Consider the following 22,929-nt stretch of genomic DNA (forward strand, 5'->3'; position numbering starts at 1 on the left):
CAACTGCTACACACGATCGATGCCGTTGATAACTACCTTCGCGAAGTGCCCAAACATGAGGCATTGAAAGCACCTCTTTAGTGAAGTTTGTTCTCTTAAAAATCATCTTTTATCTGAACAACAAGGTAAGCGACCTGCACTTCCAAGAATGAGGAGAATATCAGGTAGATCAGCGAAAACAATTGATGTACAAACATTTATGGATGTGTAGTTAGGGCATGGAGAGAGCCTTTCATATCACGGAGTACACTCATGCCAACATGATTCATCGACATTTTCACTTCTGTTTGGAGAAGTAGTCAACATTCGTATATTGTCCACAAGTGGTAAAACCCCATTGGATGTTATACGATCGGTACAGATCATGGTATTTCAGCTGCTCATCACCGTCAGCTGACATCCTTCAAAAAAAGGAGTATTCCACTTTCTCAGAGTAATACAGCTGCAACACTTCGTACTCATCCCCACTCCAAGCCATTTATAGGGCTCTCAGCTCCTTATGTTCATCAATTTCATTTACAATTCCGCAGTAAACCAAGTTTTGTAACGTCCTTTTGGGACGTGACCGATAACTTTAACAGCGTCACGGAAAAACGTTTTTCACTGATGAAATCGGATAGCGAAAATAGCCCCTGTAGAATTTGAGGGCCGGCACTATGTACTCCCGCGATCAAGCACAGTAGTAACAAGCACGTGAAGGTAAGCAACCATCAAATGATAATCCCTTTTCAGGCCAATGTCAAAACTACTTTTGTAGTTTAGCAGTACATTTAGCAGACAAATGGTCGTTACCGACCTGTAGTAAACCAGCCAATTTTATGATAGACCCCAGGCTTAGTGTGTTGCCAACAAAGCTAGAAACTACCACTCCAATACATGCCCACGGAATGTCTTGTCAGACCCCACCTTGACGTTAACATCATCCGTCACCATGACAATGTCACCTTTAAGAAACCTCTTCTGAACTGTGTGTAGCTACTCATAGAAAGCATCCTACTCTTCTACATGACATGTCCCCACGTATTCAAGGAGGGCGATCAGAACCGATTCTGCAAACGAATCATCTGAAATGACTCCTGCCACGAAGCTTCACCGGAAATTATCTAGTACCATGGTAACCGGGATGCACCTTTGAGCACATATGTTACAGAAGAATTTTTGGAGAGAATGCCGTCAGTCCGGTTTTATGGGGTTGGCCTCCTTGTGAGGGTTTCATAGTGCTTGTGCCTGTATCATGGGCTATGGTCCCCGTCGACTGAAGCGCGGAATTGCGCTAGACAAATCGGGCGCCGTATCCGTTAGTTGCGACAGAGGTATTCGATAGGGCTCGCATCCACTACTGGTACGAATGCATTCAGTATAAATGAGTACCGCTGTGCTAGTCATAGCGGGGTTCCGATAGTGGCCTCCAAATCGATCCATGTTTGAAGAGGACCTTAGGATTATGAATACACAGCAGGTATTCACGTTAAATTCCCAGGACCTTCTTGAGAGTTTTCCCCTATCTACGCCACAAGTATGAATAAAATTAACGCCCACCACTAATTGCCCCGTCGCTGAGACTGCTGTAGGTGAACTGCGGTGATACACGATCTACACCAGCAAATGTGCGAGCAAAGCATTGGTGTAGCCATGTTACAAGAACCGGGGCCCAGCTACATCTGGGGTTTGCCTGCAGACCTGCGGGTCTCCACTCCAAGGCGACTGTAGTCATTAACCCTCTAAATTGCGGTTGAATCTCACCAATAAGCGGGGCCTTTGGTGGTATTGCGGAAGGCTACAAGCGTCCTGGAGCAATATATTGCGTATTTGAAGAAGGTGGGCATGGACACAAATCCGGTTAGTGGCGCAGCAGGATTACTCAATAGGAATGTGAATATGAATGTTGATCACTCACTTACGCCAATTCGTTGGTTATTGCTCGAATTATGGAATTAGCCAACCGGTCGCCCCCACAGACTTTATGGATTTGTTAGTAGATAAGAGCGTTGAATTGGTGAATGAATGGATGTGCCACGAAGAATCTCACGTGGTTAACCAATGCTCTTCAGTAAGAGGATGAAAGTCCGTCGCTTGAGGAATGTGAAGTTAATCCCCCAATTTAGGTTCGCTTACAGTCGAGGTATATCGTATTCTAAAAAGGATTTAAGACAGTCAGACCCAGAAAGGGTCAACCAGAAATATAAAGGGAAGCAAAGTGATGACATTGTCAGCATTAAGGTGAATAGAGTGCCTACGCTGGCATGCCGTGATAGTGTTTGCCCCTTCCTGGGTCAACAATTTCCGAGATCCGAGTCTTCGGTATCTCTTAACGCAAGGGTTATGTGTTCCTAAAGCCGACAGAGAAGAATAAGAGGAATCTTCAGTCGTACAGGGCCACATCTATTCTCCGAACTCTAGCATGGTCTTGAAAACGGTTATGGTCCCGCGACTGGGAATGAAAACATCCCATCTGATGACGGTCAGGCAATATGGCTTCCAAACTGCAGGTCGACCGACGACGTATTAATGCATGTGAGAAGCATGATTGTCCATTATGTTATCAAATACATCCTTGTAATCCTTCTAGATTTCAAAGCCGTATTTGATTACCTAAGTTGGTCATCTGTATTGTCAAAACTTTGTCAGTGTGTCTGCCAGGAATTAGCTGTGTGGGAGAGGTACTTCCATAGTAGGAAAACATTCGTCCAAAGTATAAATGAACGTGTGTGGTTCAATGGGTAAGGGGGCTGGCCGCAGGGATTTATCGTAGGTCCACTTATATGGAACCTGATAATCGATGAATTGTTGGATGTGCTTCATTCGGTAATTGAATCCGTTGCTAATGCTTGTTGACTTGAGTTTGATCAGCGAGATATTGAGTACCTGCATATCATTAACGAGTGGTCTCTTAACTTCGTCGTCGTGGTCTCAACGGGAAAAAGCTTCGCGATTAAGTTGATCAGAGTGAATTTAAAATTTCGGAAGACACTGATCTTGGCGGACGCGAAAACGGAAGCGGTCTTGATAACGAAACGCAGGAAAAATAACACTGTAAAAGTGGAGGTCGGTGGACATACGGTCGTATCAAAGCCGGCTATCAAATACCTGGGGGTAATAATTGACAACAAATTGAGTTTTAGGGAGCACCTAGAGTATGCATGCCAAAAGGCAGCCAGTGCCACCACGCCACTTGCAAAAATGTTGCCAAATCTTGGCGGGCCGAAACATTGCCGGAGGTTGGTGCTAGCCGGAGTGGTGCGCTCCATCCTCCTCTACTCGTCGCCTGTGTGGGCAGAGGCGCTTGCAAACTCTCAGAGACGGAAGCAGGTGAACTCGGTTTACCGGCGGATGGTTGCTACAGGCAGTATCTGCACCGCTTTGGGTTGGATGATTCTCCGAACTGTCCCAGATGCGATGGCATACCGGAGGATCCAGAGCATGTGATGTTCCACTGCCCACGATTTGCGATGGAGAGAAGGAGCTTAAACCAGGTGCTGGGCAGGAGCGGGACCCCGGAGAGCTTGGTTACTGAGATGCTGGAGTCCGAGGAGAAGTGGCTTGCGGTTGGCTCCGCAATCATCCAAATGCCGGAGGAGTTGCTGAAGGAACAAAGAAGGAGGAAAGCTGCAAATAGGAGGAGGATGAGTGCCTAAGAGTAATACCTCAATGGTGGTCCCGCGAGTCTGGGGCTGGGGCTGGAGAGACGGGGGGTGGTTTTTAGTGGGTGTGAATCCCACACGCGCCCGCAGTAGTTCCGCCGTTCGGGCGGCGGAGCTGCGGCGGACGTGTCTTTCTAAGATTTTCCACCTCCGTGTACGCACAAAAAAAAAAAGATAAAACGAAAGTGGGAAGGGTGAGTCACATATGAGTACATAAAATGCGTGGCTGCCAAAGGACGTTCTTCCGTTAACTTCGGGCTAGAGATGGGATTTCTTCTGACGGCGGACGTGGCATCTTGAATGATTTACTCTTTTTGAGGAGTATGGAAAGTCTATAAGGGCAATATCTATGGTAGAAAAAGAAGACGAGGCAGACCCTGCCTAAGATGGAGCGATGGCGTGGGTCAGGACGCCAGACAGCTTTTAGGGATATCGAATTGGTGGACCTCGGCGCAAAACCGGGATGTCTGGAGTTTCTTATTAAGGCAGGCCTAGACCGGATACCGGTTGTTGCGCCGTTGATGATGATGATGATGATGATGATGAGGAGCATTGGCTTCGGTCAGCGTTGAGTCCTATGTGGGGCAGATCCACAGGACTGGTTTCATGTCTAGCGACATGGGGGTAGTAAACGATATTTATGCTTCGCCTTGCTAGTAGTAATACGATTCGAAGCGCTAATGCTTATGGACGTGCTGCCTTTCGGGAACGAAGGGGGTTCCTCGACACTACCTAATCTCCAGTATGATGGGGAAATAGCTATAGTGACCCCAGTTGGCAGCCACCTGTTCCGTATGTCTTCTGTTAGTGCTCTTTTGCCATGTCTTATTGTTGTATTGCACGCAGAGCGGTAGTTCACTGGTGGAAAAGTTTCGTTGATTGCTGAGCCTGCATTCACTGTAAGCCAGTACCGCGGTGCTATTATGGCGGAGTTCTAATTGTGATCTTCGGATCACTCTCTATTCGAAGAGGACCGTGGGATTTAACTAAAATAGCAGGTACTTACGTTAAACCCGCTGGATCTTCTTCTATATGGGAAATCTCCTTTCATGCGTAATGCCCCTTGACCTGGGCCGGGATTTTGCAGCCAAGATCCTATCAGAAACCGGATCCCAGGAAGAAAAAGCCCCTGGCAAGATACCCATTAATAATTGTGCAACACCCTATTTGCCTCTACTACCACTGATTTGACAAAGGGCAAAAGCACTGCGCCAACAAAGGAGGAAAGTATTCTTCAGGATCCTACCATGCCAGGATAGGCCCACATTGCCCAGTTTATATGATTTAATATTTTTCAGTCATCAAAAGGCTCTTCGCAGATACTATTTCGTACTTTTGTTATATGTAATTCCTCCCCTTGGATAAATAATTCTCTTACTCGAACAAAAGCTTTGCACCATCCTCAAAGTAAGGATAGTGTCGTTACCGAAATTCAACTCTTCCATTCCGCATTCCCTTCAAATATCTAAATTGTATCATATTCACACTCTTGCAGTCTATTTCAACTTAGCGTAAGTGATACCCCAAACTTTATTAAATTTCCCAGCCCCCATACTCCTCCATTATATACTCGAAATTAGTTTAGTCAACTAAACAAATAGTGGCTCTAATCAAGTTAATGTTACATGAAAGGTATTTTATGTTAAATGGAGGCAAAGGATATTCGATTGAGACTGAGGAAAGTCCCGAAATTTCGGTTTTTTAATGACTGACTTGGAGGCGCTTCTTATATTTGTAAACGTGAATATGTACTGTTGGTGGTAAATCAAAATAGCTTGTTCAGGCTCTAGACATCAGCGTACTTACGAGTAATTGATGGGTTAGAGGGCAACCATCATAATGTTTGCTAATACAGTAGAATCTATATATCCCAAAGGAAACAGCCCTCCTACTTTACTATGACGCCAACTCGTGGCAAAGGAACAGGTTTCCTGTTACCATTTTTAATGGTCTCGTGTAAAAGATGTATTTAGGGGTGGATATTTTCCGCTCTGCCAAGGAATGCATTCTAATCAGAAAGTGTGGTCGTTACTGATTTCAGGAAATGAGGTTAGTATTGTAGCTGCTTATTAAGGACTTTAATTTTCAGGGACCCAGCCACTGCTCAGATACTTGTCCTTTATCTGAACATATTGTGCTGGAATTCTCATTGAGATATTCTTCTGGATTAATCACTCGTTTGAACTATCTATCTTTAACTTTTTTAAATTTAAGTTCCCTCTCGGAGAACCCTTTGTCATGCGCAAATTCGGTAACACCATTATGAATAAGGAATTATCCTAATTTTCTTATCTTGTCTTGGAAATTCTTAAAAACATTGGAGTCCAGTCCACCATCTCGTAGATACTAATTGAAATAACGTCTTATGTGTAAATTTTCACGGTGCCCACTTATGCCTACAATGAAGTGAAGCGCAAACCTGAATGAAAAATCGACCCTTAAAAAATCGTACTCTCGGTGAATGGCTACCATGTTGACTACGGTACCGTACCGTGCTAAAAAGCGAGAGCAACCATAAATAATTACATCCTTTGGGAGCACACTCGAATATACAATGTACTCGGGTATTTAAGGGGATTAAGAGTCGAAAAAGGAGTGGTATATAAAATGATATTCGTGAAATAATCAACAGGTTGTAACAGGAGTTTTCCGACTATGTTTCACCAGTTGAATTACCATCATAAAGTCAATGGTGGAACACGTTTCGGTTTGGTTAATTTTTATAAGTTTTATTTCATGTGGCCCTGGACGGATAAACTTTCTGTAAACGATTTTTTATTGAAATGAATTCCATTTCAGAGAAATGACCTTCGTTAACAAATTGTCTGGGGGTCGGATTACAGTGCGTATGCCCCGTAGTACGGTTCTGTGAAGGTTTCGTTCCACTGGCATAAATATTACTAAGAATTATTTAATTATTTTCCGTGGTTATGTTCGTGTTCTTTTCCCAAATGTACAAGCGATGAATTAAGCAGGATGGAAATTGGAATTGTTAAAAGAAAAACTATTTGATACACGTGCGGTGTTCAGACATTGTCATCGTTTAGTTTTGATTTATTGTCTTGAACACTGGTATTTTGCCAGAACACTTGGAGTTATGGTTTTGTTTTACATCTGAATTTAGATGAATAAAGATGTATCCCCAACATCCTAAAACTATCTGCACCTATCTTGACTCGATAAGCTGTTGCAATAGGCTGAGACAATATGGAATCACACTCGTTGAAATCACCCCACTTACCTTCCTTTTCTCGGCAAAACTGTACCGAAGCATTATGGCCATGTTTTCTATTTTCCGCTTTTCATGCATCCACTTTTCCAAAGTCTACCTGAATCTCTACAGTTATCCAGTATGAGCCAACTTTCCGCAAATTTCGGCACCTCATGGATAATGTGTTGCTGGGATATGCTAACCATCAATTCGAATGCTAACCATATTACCTTTTTCTAGTGTGGGCTATCATATCACTTTTTCCAATACATTAAGCTTGACAATTGCCACGTTTTAACCATTTTCAACCAAGCCATTCGCAAAACTTATTATAGTTGACTCTTTCAGCACAGAGGGTGACCTTAGCACAGATCTTTGAGAAACTCCCGTAGTAATGGTGAGTTCTTTACATTCGTCATCGATAGTCTACCAAAGTGGCCGCTCCGAAGAGTCCAATTAGCTGTGGTGTGCCATTTCCATGGCAAAAACTCCTAAAACGATGACTGCTATCATGAGAACAGAAAGACAGAGTCCAGTCGAATCAGCTCTTCAAAGCCAACCCGTAGCATTCACGGACGGAAGCAGCTCTCCCATCCTGCAGCTAGAAATCTCTTTGAGGTCCCCAAAGAATGGTTTACCCAGTGTCCGTAACGTGACTAACTAGGTCCAGGCAATCGCAAAGGAAGTGTCTGAGGATTTCCCCTCTTCTCCGCAGCTTTGGCAAAACGAATTGTAGGGTATGCCGAGCCTGGCGGTGCCAAGGGTGAAAGTGGCTACTAATGAAAAAGTAAATGACGCCGTAGGGACTAAAAGCTCTGAAGGCCAAAAAGAGAAAAGGCCATCGAATTCCAGTTCGGAAAAAAGGGATACGAGAAGAGTCCGAGCTGCGGGAAAAAAGGGTGACAAACTCCTCAACCAAGCAAAAACGCAAGTGATCTCACTGGAGAGTATGAACGTGATCCGGAAGACAATAGTTGAGGAAAAAAGCTTCTCGAGAATTACGGGGTGGTAGTACGAAAAATTAAGGCTGCTACAATAAGTCGGTGTCAAGCGTCCGAGCAGATCGGACGTTTTCATTAAAGTGCTCCGCGAGTAAACCAGTTAGTGAACGAAGTGTTATTGTGTTGCGCAATGTCCAAGCGCCAGGTGGTCGACAGGTCACTGTCACCCCAGGGGATGGATCCTGAACCCAAAAGGGTTCACCCCTACGAAGATAGGGAAGGCGAAGCCCCATCTAGTCCCGAAGGCAGTCGGGAATCCGCCCCAGAAGAGAGCGAGTCGGACGTGGCTCGCGAGTCGGACATGGCTCACGAGTCGGACATGGCTCGCGGAACATCGGACGACGACGAGGACGAGGTCGCCGCTCTACGGAGGCAGGTCCAAGAACTGAGGACCTCCCTCAAGGAAATGACGAGTCGGTACGATCGGCTCGCCGCTCTGTTCAGTTCGTCACTCACGAAAAGCACCATAGCCCTCACCAACCCAACTCACCAAACGATCACGCCAACCACATCATGCCATGAGAACCGAGGAGAACGGTCCATGGCAGAAGTAAAAAATCCGACAATACAACAAATACCAGCCGCAGCAATAGAAACTACAAGCACCCCTCATCCAACTACCACACCAATCAATGTCGCCGAGGGCCCAGCCCGACAACTACATCAGCCATCCACCCACACACCGATAACAACCACCTCAACCGCACCACGAGCCGTTCAAGCAGCCAAACCTAAGACACAAGAGGTAAGTCAGGAAAAATTTCCGCCTTTAATCATACGCGCTGACCCCACAACTACAAAGAACACCCTCTCCACGATCCCCAACAACATAGCCCTAAAAAAGACATCAATTCACTCCACCCACGTCCTCGGCACTTCCCAGGCAGATTACGAATCTGCCAAAAATATACTGAAAGAAGGTAACCACCCCTTCTTCACATACACCCCATCCCATATGAAACCCGTCAACCTAGTCCTCCGGGGACTAGATTTTACTTACTCCCCCGAAGAAATCCTCAAGGAGCTACACCGCCTCGGCGTCTCCGAAGCTATCAGCGTTCGTCAATACGAAACTAGCTCCTCCCGACGAAACGCGAAACCCCTCCACCTCTTCCTGGTAAGCTTTGCCCCAAAATTCCAGCAATCATCCCTCACGAAAGCCAGGGCGATGTTTCACTGCATCGTCAAGTTCGAAGCGGTCCAGCTACACGGAATCACCCAATGCCGCAACTGCCAGCGCATTGGGCATGCAGCGTCCAATTGCAACCTGGCTTACCGTTGCGTTAAATGCAACACCCCCCACGGGCCACGACAATGCCCAAAGAAGCAGGAAGAAAATCCATCCTGCATCAACTGCGGAGCCAACACACATCCGGCTAGTTATCGCAACTGCCCGATGTTCGTGCAAGCTCGCGCCCGTCAAACACAACAATCAAAACAGAACCCCACTCCACCAACCAAACCCGGTCCCCAACCAAAACCCGCTCAGATCCCCACCCCACATAACCCTACTTCCCCACCGTTCTCATACGCCGCAATGGCTAGGAGCGCCTCGCACCCAGCACCTACATTTGACCTCTACTCCGAGATCCACTCGCTCTTCAACACCTCCACTAACCAACTAGCCGCTCAACTCACCTCATTCCTCCCCACATACAACTCCCTGTCCTCACCAATGGAGAAGAGACTCGCACTCCTCTCCTTCCTCTGCCAAGTGTCCCCTAGTAATGGCCACTAAAGTGGTATTACTAAACATAAATTCTGTGGTCAGTCGACAAAAGCGGCACGATCTGACCAACTTCCTATCCGTCCACAAACCCAATCTACTCCTTCTTACCGAATCCAAACTCCACCCAAGACACAGGCTACACATCCCCAACTACACCACCTTCCGATCCGACCGCATTGACCGCCAAGGCGGAGGCACAGCCATATTAGTGGCGAATCCCCTAGAAGCCCAACGGGTCTACATCCCAAACACTATTGCCCCATCCATAGAGCTAACTGTCGTGTCCATTGCCACACCCTCCTCCATCACATTCCTAGGTAGCCTCTACTGTCCCGACCAAACCCTTAATCCCGCTGACATCTCCAACCTAACACAACACCTCAAAGCCCTCCCAGCTACCCGAAACAAACGTTTCTCCCTTGTATTAGGGGGCGACCTAAATGCCAAACATAACACCTGGCATAACACAGCTACAAACGCCAATGGCAATAGGTTAGCCAACTGGTACGCACAACACTCCCACCCTCTACAGCTCACCCTCCTCCCCACCAATCAACCCACCTACCACAGGCGAAATACACACTCATTCATCGACTTCTTCCTGATAAGCAACCACCTGCTCGTCCTCCCCAGCACGCCTACCTCCCCCCAAGACCTTCCCACCATTCCTGGCTTGAGCGATCATGACGGAGTGGTTCTTCACTTCAATATCACTGATCGCCTCCCCAAATCCCAGCCTAAATTCCTTCCCAACTACGCTGCGACCAACTGGAAACGCCTGAACTATAACCTAGCCGACAAACTGTCAACTATCTGCCTCCCACCCAATCCGTCTCCTTCCGAAATCGACTCAGCCGTGGGAAAGTTCACGGAATTCACACAAAAAGCCTGTAGCGAAACCATTCCTCTCAGACCACTAAACTACCAGGGCCTAATCACCCTGCCTCCCCATGTCCTTGACCTCATCAAGCAAAAAGCCACCCTAAGACGCCAACTCCATCGACACAGATACGCTCCCCAGTTTAACTTCCTCAAATCACGTATCTACTCCCTGTCACACCTCATCCAATCCCATATCCAAACGCTATACGCTGACCACTACGCTGTGAAGCATGCGAACATCTCGCTTAATCAGTAAACATGCAATAAACTCCGTGGTACTTGTCCTCGACTAGCCAAACCCAGCACACCCAGCGTCCTCCCGCACAACACCTAAACCCAAAGCCCACGCCGACCTGATTGCTAACAGCTTCCTGGCCGCCCACCACACCACCCGACAATTGTCTGATCCCCCCACAGAAATCACTGTGCGCCAACACATCCACAACCTCACCACCACGCCATCTACCTATGACCAATTCCCGATCCTACCACCCGAACCTACAACACCTCACTGCTTGCCAATACAAGCCATCACATCCCAAATAGTTGAATCCATCATCCTCTCCCGAAATAATAAAAAATCAACCGGCCCCGATCACATCCCAATCATCATCCTAAAAAAATGCGCCAAAATCGTAAGCCCTTTCCTCGCTCAACTCTTCAATCTCTGCCTCCTATCTGCACACTTCCCCACTCCATGGAAAGAATCCCACATCGTCCCAATCCTAAAAAAGGACCAACCTTCAGCTTCCCCGGGCAGCTACCGCTCCATCTCCCTCCTCAACATGACATCGAAAATTTTCGAGCACGTCATCCACGATATCATGCTCCAGCACATCACGGATCACGCCATTATTCCCACATTCCAGTTTGCCAACAAACGTGGCCACGGCACCTCACATGCTCTCCTAGTCCTCAAGACTGAGATCCTCTCCCAGTTAAACAAGAACATCCCCACCACCGCTTGCCTCCTAGACATCCAGAAAGCCTTCGATGCGGTCTGGCACGAAGGCCTCACCTACAAACTCTCCCATACCTTCAAATTCCACCCTCAAATATGCAAACTTGTCCTAAATTACCTATCCGGCCGCCAATCCCTAGTCCGTATCCACGATACCCTATCCGACCCGTACAGTCCTCCTGCAGGCATCCCCCAAGGTTCAGTTCTGTCAGCAACACTATTCTCCCTATACACCGCCGATATACCGCTCCAACACCCCACCAACTCTCCACAAACGGTCAAAACCATCCAGTACGCGGACGACTTGATCCTTTACACCTCGTCCCGAAGCATACAATCCCCCCAAAACCGCATCAATACCACAATCTTAACCCTAAACAAATTCCTCCAATCTTGGAAACTCCTCCTCAACCCCAACAAATGCGAAGCCATCGTCTTCCGCGGTAGAGCCACCTTTACCCGCAAGATGCTAGCCGACACCCGCAACCTCACGATCAAAATCGGAACATCCACCATTCCCTCCGTCCAATCCACTAAATACCTGAGAATAACCATGAACTCCCGCCTGTCACCCGTGCCCCAGGTAAACTCCATCCTTTCAAAGACCCTAACAGGCCTAAAAACCCTATGGCCCATCCTTAAGAAAGACTCCGCTATCCTCCCCAAAGTAAAACTCTACTGCTATAAACAGCTAATCCGTCCCTTAATCACGTACGGATTCGTCGCATGGTGTGACGTATCCTCAGCTCAAATGGAGTGTCTCCGGGTACGTGAAAGAAGGTTCTTCCGCCTCGCCCTTTCCCAGTCCAATATCCACTCCAACCAAGCTGTCTATGACGAGGTAAAGTGCTCCCGCATAGACCAGATCCTCCTCACCTCACTAACCAAATTCCTCACCAAATGTCAAACCCACGAAAATAACCTCATCCAGTTTTACTCCAACATACACAGTCATAACGCTATTCCCTCATACCGCCACCATCCCCTCCCTTCAGACCTCCTAACCCTCTCCTCCCAAAATAGCAGTTATCGCAACGGTAAGATGATAATATTCAACCGCCCACACGATCGACATCGCACTGGCCTCGTTTACTCTACCGCCCAATAACACCACCTTCCCCTATATGCATCCTTCCTTCACCCTTTCACACAGTACAACTATCCCACCGAACAACATCAATTTAAGAGGGGTTTTTCCTGGCTTTCCCCTCTATAGCATTAAACATAGGATAAGTTAATATTACCATAAATTAAGTCTAGTATTAAGCAAAATGTTAATTTCTAGGTAAAGTTAAGCTGTTAGAGATAAGTCTAGTATTAATTTTAGTCATAAACTATTTGTAACCAAATCAAAGGAAATAAATCGAATGTGTTAACAAAAAAAGGCTGCTACAATCGTTCAGCGAAGCCTTTCTATAGATGTCAAAAATGGCATAATGGAGTGCAAGAATTTCTGGACCTTATTGCACACCAGCAGCACCGAAGAGGAGCTGAGGAAAAACCCATCACTAGCCCAATTTGCACAAAACACAGTCCCCTCACCCCACCAGAGGAGGAACAAACAATCGATAAAAGAGCGGGGATTAAAAATCGATAAAGGAGCGGGGATTAAAAAGTGTAAATCTTGTGAGAAAAATGCACTAAAAATTCCGCGAAGTGGTAACCAATCGGACCAAGCAGCGTCGAAAAAAATATGAAGTGGCTACACTGCGTCAAAAAAAAAGGGAAAGACAAACCACGGTCAGAGTCGAGGGTGATCCTTCGTGGAAGTTCTTCGAGAAATCCGCAACAATGCCAAATCAAAAGGAAATGTTAAATCTATTCGACGGACTTGAATCGGCGATATATTTGTCAAGCTCGACCCGAAGACTGATAAGAAGAGTAGGTTCCGAGAGATAGTCCACGGAATTCTAGGCACAATGGTTTCTAGCCTAGAACCCATGCCCACCCTTGATTGAATGGATCTGGATTGTCTCAATAACACATAAGAGTGTGGAGGAAGCGATAAAAAGGGATTACCCAGATGTGAACAACCTCAAGGTGGGAGTTACATCTGTCAACTCCAAACAACCAAAATTGGCCATCGTCCCCGTCCCTGAGAAGACAACGAGCCGACTTCTTCATTGTGGGAAAATTTAGATCAGGTGGATCAATTGCTGCCAAGTACAGGGTCTATGGACATTTAGCAGGGGCTTGCAAAAGGCAGGATAGAGGCATTATGTGTTATAAGTGTGGCAAACCCGGGCACAAAACGAAGACTTACGAGTCGGCATAATGCCGTGTCCTTAACCAGGATCGCCGTCTGCAGAAGTAAGGAGTGGCCCATACTCCCGGCCCCGGGTGGTCCTAGATTACAGAAAGAAAACAAGTCGGGAAACCGGAAACTGGACGCTTCAGGTATGAAACGTTTCGTGTATTTCTTTTACAAAAACATTTGAGTGGACATTTGTCAAATTAATACTTAGCCCGTAATATATGCATATATTATGTGAGAATATCCACTTTCGCGTGATACTGACATTCAAGGTCTGGAATTTGCTGTGAAGCGACAACTTTGACCTCCAAACTTGTAGGATTTCTCTCTATATTATAGCCTACACTGCTGCACAATTTCATAATTATAGGATGAACTTAAGGGAGATTTTACGGTTAATTACTAAAAATTATAGTAATGTACTATTATTAACTTTATTTGGACAGATATCGATATGGAAGGTATTTTGAAGCCTAGACACCATCTAGTGGCAGCTTCTTGATTTTTTTGAGATTTTTCAGTTTGATAGTTTCTGAGGATTGTCCGTGAAAGAAATGATCACTTTCGACTCCCCGCATTTCTCACCTTTCCAACAAATATTAAAACTAAGGCTGGCTTCGGAAATTACTATTCGAGACCTTTCATTTGATACCCGACATGGCTATATTTGGTGAAAAAAATGTACACCCCCCCCTTTTGCATGTACGGGGACCACCCATTACACTCTCTGCATGGGGGAGCGTTCACAGTTTCGACCTTTCCACCAAATTCAAAATGCGTGTGACAGACAACAGTAAACCGGCTCCCAAAAAGACACTCCGTTCCGGTAAGTTACCTGTCAACTGATGGACGGCTGAAATTGCAAGTCTATGAAGGAACTGCCTCAAACTTCGGCAGAATGCTCAGCGTCTAGGCGATCAAGATAAGGTGACCAAAATATAAGAGAGGAAAAATGAACTCTGCTACGAAATCAAGAGGAAGAAAGCTGCTGGCAGTAGGTAAGCAACGACGTTGACACGGAGCCATGAGAGCCATAACCTGATCACCAAAATACTCGGTGTTCATCGATTACCCTGCTCCATGGAAACAGTAAAGATGGAAGAAATTGTGGTGTCTTGTTTTCTGTGTACCCCATCCGAGCTGACCCTGTCAAGTACTGAGGATTCCCCACTCTTCCACTCCCCTCTTGTCCACGAAAGACAAAAAAACACCAGGGTCGAATGGTATTCTCAGCGAAGTACTAAAATTTTTTGGTAAATACAAGCCCAGGTTAGTCAAACCATCGTCTTGACGAACCCGTGATAGATACGAAGATGAGCTTCCTCGAACTGATTCTCAACGAAGCAGACAAGGCTGAGGCTACGATATTTGCGATTTGCCGGCTGATGATCAACATCGAAGGTCCCTTATCCAGAAGGCATCCGCTTATCCTACCGTAAATAGCAGTAATGGTGGCTACCGGACTTATTTCGATTGCTCTCCATGCCTGCTGGGTGGAAGTTTATACACCGCAGAATAGACGAGGGAAAATTAGGGTAAAAAAACCCGAATGGCGTATTACCCCCAAGGCATTTTTAAGGCGAAAAAAAGGAGATAGATAGGAGCGATGCTCTCTTAACTTCGGGGTTTTGCTTCGACATTGAAGAGGTCTAACCTGAAATAATGTGTCAAACGGCTCCGGATTTGAGTCCTAGATGCAAAAATTAATTGGAAGATTTCTCTATCAAACATGGCTAAGAGTTCGCTAATTTTTCTTATTGAGAACGGAAGTCCCCGTGGAATACATGAGAACTTTCCCGGGTCAAGTTAAAAGGGATGCATACTAAGTCGTCCCTTTGTTTTAGATCGTTGTTGATTGTGAGTGATCTCTGTTTATCTGGCCTCGGTCATTAATAGGGGATAGACTAATCAGTCTTATTAATTTGGTCGACGTCATCGAGTAGAAGTAGACTTAGAATCTCTCACATCCCATACAAAAAAAGTCCATGATTGGTTTCTGGAATAGGAGCACGCTCCTCGGCAATGGTAGCAAGGCTGCCCAAAATGCTCGCTTTCTCTAGCTCAAGCGAAAATTAGAAAGATATTAGCGAAGTAAGATGGAGGGACTCTGGGAAGCCAAGTGGTAGCAGATGCAAATTAGACTGTTTCTGCTGGGTCCTACAAGGCGTATTCTCTTCACCTCAGAGCCGATTTCTGACAGACAAGTTAAGGAGCATCACAATTATGTACCGCTCTGCACCAATGCCCTCAAACGGAGTAAAGTCGGGAGTGCATTAGTCGGATCGACGGCCGGACAAACAAAAAGTCATTATCACAGCGACATATAATGGAGCAAAATGTCACATGCTGCACCGAGGAAAATCTCAGTGGAATTTAAGGTCGAAACCTGAGTCCGCCGGTGTTATTCATGCTACCTTGTTCGGAGACCGTGGAGGAGTTCACTGGACTATGACATAATTCCTTTAACACCTCGACTACGCTCACAGACATCTCACAGCTCACGACGTTGCAAACTGGATCTGAGTTTGGAAAAGGAGGCAAGTAGAGTTGGACTGAAGATAAACACCAACAAAACCAACGTTCGTAGTTTGACGGTTTATTGACCCCTCCCTATCTGCATTAACGGGCGGATCATCGAATGCGTCGATCAATTTGTATCGGCCTCTTTCCAGAGATGGGGAAAACAGCGTTCTTCTAGACTTTTGTTGTGGATTATACACAGCGGGAGGGCCAGGTCCGACATTGGGGTCAAAACTACTAACCAAGGAAGGCGTAAGGAGAGGAATGACCAAAGATTCGAAGCAGGCTACAGTTAGAAGAGGCGTAGAGAGTGGAGTGGTCGCGGGAGAAAACACGGAAGAAAAGTGGGTGCAGAGAAGGTCGCAGAATTGTTGTGGAGAATTATCAGTGGAGTCAGCAAAACTGATAGAACAAGGGACAGATTGAGTGGAATAACGAGAAAAGAGAGTATGGGACCAAAAGGGTTTCAAGTTGCCGCGGGTGAAGGCGGTTTCGATGCTCAATAAGTACCTTTTATGCGCTTTTTTAACCATCGACCTCACAGTGGAATCCATAGCCTTAAAATGAACAAAGTCGGCGTCATTCTTAGAAGTTCGAAACTTCTTCCGCAGTGCATGATTCAAGCAAATGTAATTAAAGATCTCCGTTGTGAACCAAGTTGGGTACGAACGTAGGCAAGCAAGGGAGGAAGGGACATAACAGAAGAGGAGATAGGACAGGATATTGTAAAAGGTGCTTACAGTTTGATCACACGTTGAGTTGCTTCATATGTGAACCCAGTTGATAGAAGCTAAAGCTGAGTTGAGACCGTCAAGTTGGCTTTGCGAAAGCTAAACTTAGTAGTAGAGTTTGATGGAGGGTCAATTTCAAGTGGGGGTGGTGAGCGTCTGTTTCGGCATAATGGGATATGCAAGCAAATGAAGATAGGTGACGCTAGGGGAGGTTAAAAAGGAAGAGATCGAAAATGGAGCCCAAGGAGTTTTTGGAGTTATTGAAATTCAGGGCAGAGTAAGTGTTCATAAAGGCAGAAAGTAGAAGGGAAGTATGGGAGAGGTTGTTGGAAGGAATTGGAAAGCTAGAATGATTAGGGCAGAGGAGCATGGGGAGGTTAAAATCTCTGCAAAGGAAGAAAGGGAGGGAAAGGAATCTGACAGTAAGGAGTTCAGACAAACTGTCAAACAATTGTTCATACGGGTGAGAACAGCAAGCACAGGGAACGTATACACAAGATTCAATTAACGAGAGGAAGTTGGGCGGGGAGACACAAAGAGCAACACAGTCAAAATGAAAACCAGAGGAAGAGAAGACGCATTCAGCGAGGAGTGTATCTTTCATTGCAATTGGAACCCTGATGGAAACCGATCGGCTTACAATATGCAACCCGGTCCCAGTCACAGCGAATAGTGGAATACCCTTCGGGAAGTTTTGAGTTTAATAGGGCATCGTGCAGCTAACTTTCCGAGATACAAATGGCATGGTGTTACTGAACCAGTGAAGATAAATTTAAGGCTCCTAACTTGGTTCTTAAACACCTAACATTCTGATAAAACAGACGGACAGTAAACACGTATCCAGTTACATTGCTCGGCGAGTCAGGCGGATTGTCCCGAAATTTACCCACGAATTAGTGCACTTGTATGGCTTGATGAATATACCTTCAAGCCAGAAAGAAGGGTTGCCGAGGACGTCAAATTCGTGAGGATAAGTGACTTTGAAGTCCGATCGGTGTTGTTGACTTTTGTCAGTTTGACACAGGATAGAGAAGAAAGTAAACCAACTTTGCTCTTTATGTACTCCAGTACATCGTCCATAGAAGTTCCGAGCGCTAACCTGGAGATAAATAGCTATTTAGATGGGGATGCCACCTTTAGCCCAGGGCTGATGGTATGGGTGGATGAAGTACCAGAGTGTATAGCGGCGGCGGGAAGTGGAACTCTGTGGCGACGGGAAGGATGTCTGTGTTCTGATGAAAAAATGTTGAGGCTACACTCTTAGACACAGTACGAAAGCTAATTTTCAGAACATATAGGGGCATGGTAGCGGCTAGCTGGTGGCCAGTATTCGGTCTGTACAGGAAAGGCATGTTCCATGAGAAAATGTCCAAATTGTTACTCCGTTTTCATTTCCGGGTTCATCGTTGTAAAATCCATCCAACCCGAGGCTTCTTTTGTGGCTTGGTAACAAGTTATTTTCCGTGCAGGTTATCAGCCCTACCCAACCCTCAACCTGGAGGACCAGTTGGTATATTTTTTTCCAGTTTTAGGAGAGGGAGACTCGTTTTCATCCTTCTCAGTCTGCAGCTTTTCGGTAAGAAAGTACTCTCAACGTTCACCACGTGGAGGTGGGGATAGGGTTTGCTAGAATAGCTGTTGATGTTGGTTGAGCAGGCGTTTTATGCTCTATGCTATCATAAGTACCAATCCACTTTTTCGCCCAGGAACCGATACTACCATTTGACCTTGGTAGGAGGAGAATAAGTAGTAGATAAGTAGACAGTAAGGACAAATCTTCAGAATGGAAAAGAAGCATTTATGCAGAAAAAAAGCAGAATATCTTGGAAGTAAATAACATGATTCCATTGTTTTAGCAGAACATCACATACCAATATCATATAGAAGAACTAACTAAAATCATGATTTACTGGTGATATCATAATGCCGATACTAATTAATATGGTTCACACATAACCTCCACGGAATTACAAGTAAATTAAGATCAGATTAGATTAAGATTCGCAAGATACAAATAGAATTGTATTGATACCTGATTTGAATTTTGATCACGATAGTGTTAATAAATACTAAATGAACTCAACGTTCTCATATTAAACAATTATTCAAAGTTTTCAACATCAAAGGACAATAAACCGATACAATACTCTCTACCCAATGCATACGCTCTTCATGTCACAATATATTAGGATCTAATAACAAACGCAACCACTAAATACTCCACAAAGTCATGTGTAAAAGCGTCCCACAAATTGGCTTATCAAACCACTTAATAACAGGCGTGCAAACTGAAGGATTCGAACAGAAACCGTGCACCCAAATTTAATAATTGCGAGACTATCAGAAGGCTATAGTGCACAAATCCTTCAGAGAATATCCTTTGTCTTGTTATGCCAGGGTAACAACTCCAATATAACATTCTTCTTCATATGCTCCAAATACAAAGGAAAATTACCATAAAGTAAGTTCAAATGATTTTCTCCAAGGTCTCAAAAATAACACCTCACAACAACCTCCTTCTTGAAAATTTTTCCTAATCAACAAGTGACATTTTCCACCCTTTTTTCCGAATTTTTTCAACTCCCATCTTGCCTGTTATTAATTGTTATCCATGGAAGCAACCGATCTGATTGTCAAAACTGCCTTCCTGCTTGCAAATTAACCAATTTCAATAAATTTTTCATGTTCCCACGTCCTTTTGATTACCATCTTTTCTTACTTTCGTATTGTTCCAATACAGGTGCGAAAGCGTGTTTCGCTGAGAGTTTTAGAATATTCAAAGGTTCAAATAAAGTTTGTTGATTACAATTTCGTGAATGGGATTCGATTATAACTAAAATGAATTGAGCACTTGGGCCATTTGGAATGTTGTTCACGTCGGGGAGAGATTTCTTTAGCATTATCCGCTTCAAGATATCTTATTTGCGTAATATTTGAATAGTAAATTAAAATATTTGAATAATTAAAGATATGATGACCGTGAATTTACTTTATTCATTCTGTATAATTGATTTTTCTGTAATTTTGAGTCCAATAAATTCATGTTTAGGGTTAAAAAGTTTTTAGAGCAGCAAAAACAACTAAACTATAAAGAAAATATTTCATTGAAGACCTATATGGGATAAATATACAAATATATAGAAGTGGCCCAAATGCTGCAATAACAGTGTAGGTCTAGCATCCAGTCGTAAGTCCAACATCACTCTAGGATGACGTTATTAACTCATCCCACAAAGCGATGTATAGACGTGGGAATCTTCGCAAACAGTGACGACCTACACTGAAGCAATTCAGCAAGTATGTGACGAGCTGATACCTTCTCGGTCCCATAACTACCGCAACCTTATTTCTCTCCCTGACGATATCCTCGCAGATATCAAATACAAGCGTACCCTAAGGCGGAGGCTATTTAGGAATAGATACTCTCCGCAATCCTCTCCTCTCCGTAACGAAATCCTTTCCCTTGACAGGTCAATCCGCAACAGAATTTTAAGCCCCTACACCAACCACCTCCACAAACGCCTCTCCAACATCGAACTGAACCCTGATACCTTCAGGGAAATCAGAAAAACTTGCCCCCGTCTAGGCAAGCCCTCCCAGCAAACAACCATCCTCCCACAGAACATTTCAAACCCTGAAAAGGTGAACATCCTAGCCGATCACTTCCTTCAAGCGCACCATTGCGCCCTCCACATTCGCGATCAACACTTCGAAAGTGTTGTGAGCGAATCCATAGGAAAACTACAATCCACTCCAACTTTTTACCAACCCAGTCCCAACCTAACCCTATTCACTCAACCCCTTGTCCATCCCGATGAACATAATAATGTTTCTCCCATCCACTTTGTCAGCCCAAGTTCAGTGGAAGCTGCAATTGCAGCCTCCAAGAACAAAAAATCAGTGGGTCTCGACAAAATCCCTTCCATAGTTTGAAAAAAGTGCGCCCCCAACATTTCCACCACCCTCTCCTCGATCATCAACCACTGTATCCTTAACACTCACTTCCCCACCGAATGGAAAAATGCTCGCATAGTTCCCGTCCCAAAAAAGAACCTGAATCCACTCAATCCCGATAGCTACAGGCCTATCTCTATCCTATCTTCCTCAACCAAAATCTTCGAGCGGATTATCAAATAGACGAGCATTGCACTTCCAACAACACATTACCAGAATTCCAATTCCCCAACCGAACTAAACACTCGGTTGAGCACGCGTTACTTGTCCTCAAGACTGATATCCTCCTGGGTATCAATCGGAGGACACCCACCATAGCCTGTCTCCTTGACCTAAGGAATGCTTTCGACTCCGTATGGCAATACGGACTCACGTACAAGCTTTCCGAAATCCTCAATTTCCATCCGCACCTCTGTAAGCTAATACTTAGCTTTCTAGATGGGCGGAAAGCCTTAGTGAGCATCCAGCAGCATCTTTCCTCGTCATACACTTGCCCAGCCGGCATTCCCCAGGGTTCAGTCTTGTCTGCAACCCTTTTCTCGCTGTTCACCGCAGACATTCCCAAATCACCTCCACACCCGTGTCCCATCCAGATCCTCCAATAGGCGGATGACCTAATCATCTACACAACCACCAAAGACATCTCCCGTGGTGAAGCGCGTCTGAATGCTTATTTAGACGAACTTTACCACTATTTCACCCGTTGGAAACTATCCCTAAATCCCGACAAGTGTGAGACCATCGTCTTCCATGGAGACATGAGGATGACTCCGAAGATGTGGAGTGACACCAGATCACTATCACTCACAATCCACGACCAGCCCATTCCCACGGTTAAAGAAGTCACCTACCTCGGGGTGACAATGAACTCCCGCCTCTCTCACGTACCTCACATAACAAAGGCACTAGGCCGTGCAACTGCTGCCTTCCGGTCCCTGTATCCTATCCTAAATACAACATCCCGATTCCAAGAAAGGTTAAGCTGTTTTGCTATAAACAGCTTATCCGCCCACTCCTCATCTTCGGCTTCATTTTCTGGTCCGATTGCTCCCCATCCCAAATGGAGCGACTCCGCCTCAGAGAGCGCAGGATATTTCGCCACTGCGCCAACATCTTTAAGAATGAGGACCGCTCCAAGTACATTTCCAATCAGATCCTCTATGAATCCTGCCAAACCCCACGCATCGACGCCTTCCTTGCTCGTCTTGCCCTCAATTTCCTAGCCAAGTGCCAAGCCCATCCCAATCCTCTTGTAGCCAATGCCATGCAGATCGAGATCGTTGAAGATAACCTTCTCCGGACTCATCTGTTCCCTCAGATCCTTCTATCTCTCCAGTCCCAGAACCATCTGTTCGATTCCCTAGGTAGAGTAGTCTTCTACACAGGCAATTTCTCCGACTCCCAACTTTTTAAACCTTCCCATCATTAGCACCCCTCCCAGCTTTTAATTCCCATCCCCCTCCCGCACGCCTCCCATCCTACCCCAGTCCTGTTCCCTCCTAGTCCCATCCCGTTTTTATATATGCTCAACGAGTGGAGGTTTTTTCGACTTTTCCTCCAAAATGAAATGTCAATAGCTCTTGTGCACATAATCTTGTTAGTATTATAATAAGTTAGTTTAAGCTTTATGTCATACCTTAGATTAAGTTTAACTGTTAAGGTAGTCCCTAAGTTAGCTATAAGTTTATATCAATACTCCTAGAAAATAAAAAATTGTTGTTTTGCGAAAAAAAAAAATTGTTGTTTTGCGAACAGTGACGACCACTATATTGCCGTGAAAGTAGGAAAGTTACTGGGACTTTGGACATGATATATGCCCATGAGGCTAATTGTTTGGTATGTAAGATAACCCACCAATCCTCTTCGAATGGGAGTTGAATTTGGGACCACAAAAACACCACTCATGGCGAATGCAGACCGATGAATAAGTAAACTATCGAACACTTGCAATGTCCGCGGCACCGCGGCAAATGCAACATTTCATTCGTTTTTTTCCGATGACAAGCTGACGAGAACATGCAGTTGCTAACGCATAGTGTTTTCCT

General features: G+C 45.2%; 2 protein-coding genes across 3 annotated transcripts in view; one reads left to right on the forward strand and one right to left on the reverse strand.

Annotated features, from left to right (window-relative positions):
* LOC119659110 (RYamide neuropeptides) overlaps positions 1-22,929 on the reverse strand; it is a 91,932-nt gene that overhangs the window by 38,569 nt on the left and 30,434 nt on the right. The gene's annotated exons all lie outside the window — the stretch shown is intronic.
* On the forward strand, positions 8,029-19,763 carry LOC119646520. Its single transcript, XM_038046980.1, has 2 exons — positions 8,029-8,598; positions 19,671-19,763. Exons 1-2 carry the CDS (start codon positions 8,029-8,031, stop codon positions 19,761-19,763), a joined length of 663 nt encoding a protein of 220 aa, XP_037902908.1.

This window comes from Hermetia illucens, chromosome 1, assembly GCF_905115235.1.
Source record: "Hermetia illucens chromosome 1, iHerIll2.2.curated.20191125, whole genome shotgun sequence".
NCBI lineage: Eukaryota > Metazoa > Arthropoda > Insecta > Diptera > Stratiomyidae > Hermetia > Hermetia illucens.

What these genes read in the sequence shown, in the direction of transcription:
- LOC119646520 (XM_038046980.1), top strand. Translation starts at nt 8,029, where the DNA reads ATGGATCCTGAACCCAAAAGGGTTCACCCCTACGAAGATAGGGAAGGC. An exon ending in CCAAACCTAAGACACAAGAG is followed by an intron (nt 8,599 to 19,670) that starts GTAAGTCAGGAA and finishes GTTCCAATACAG; the next exon opens with GTGCGAAAGCGTGTTTCGCT.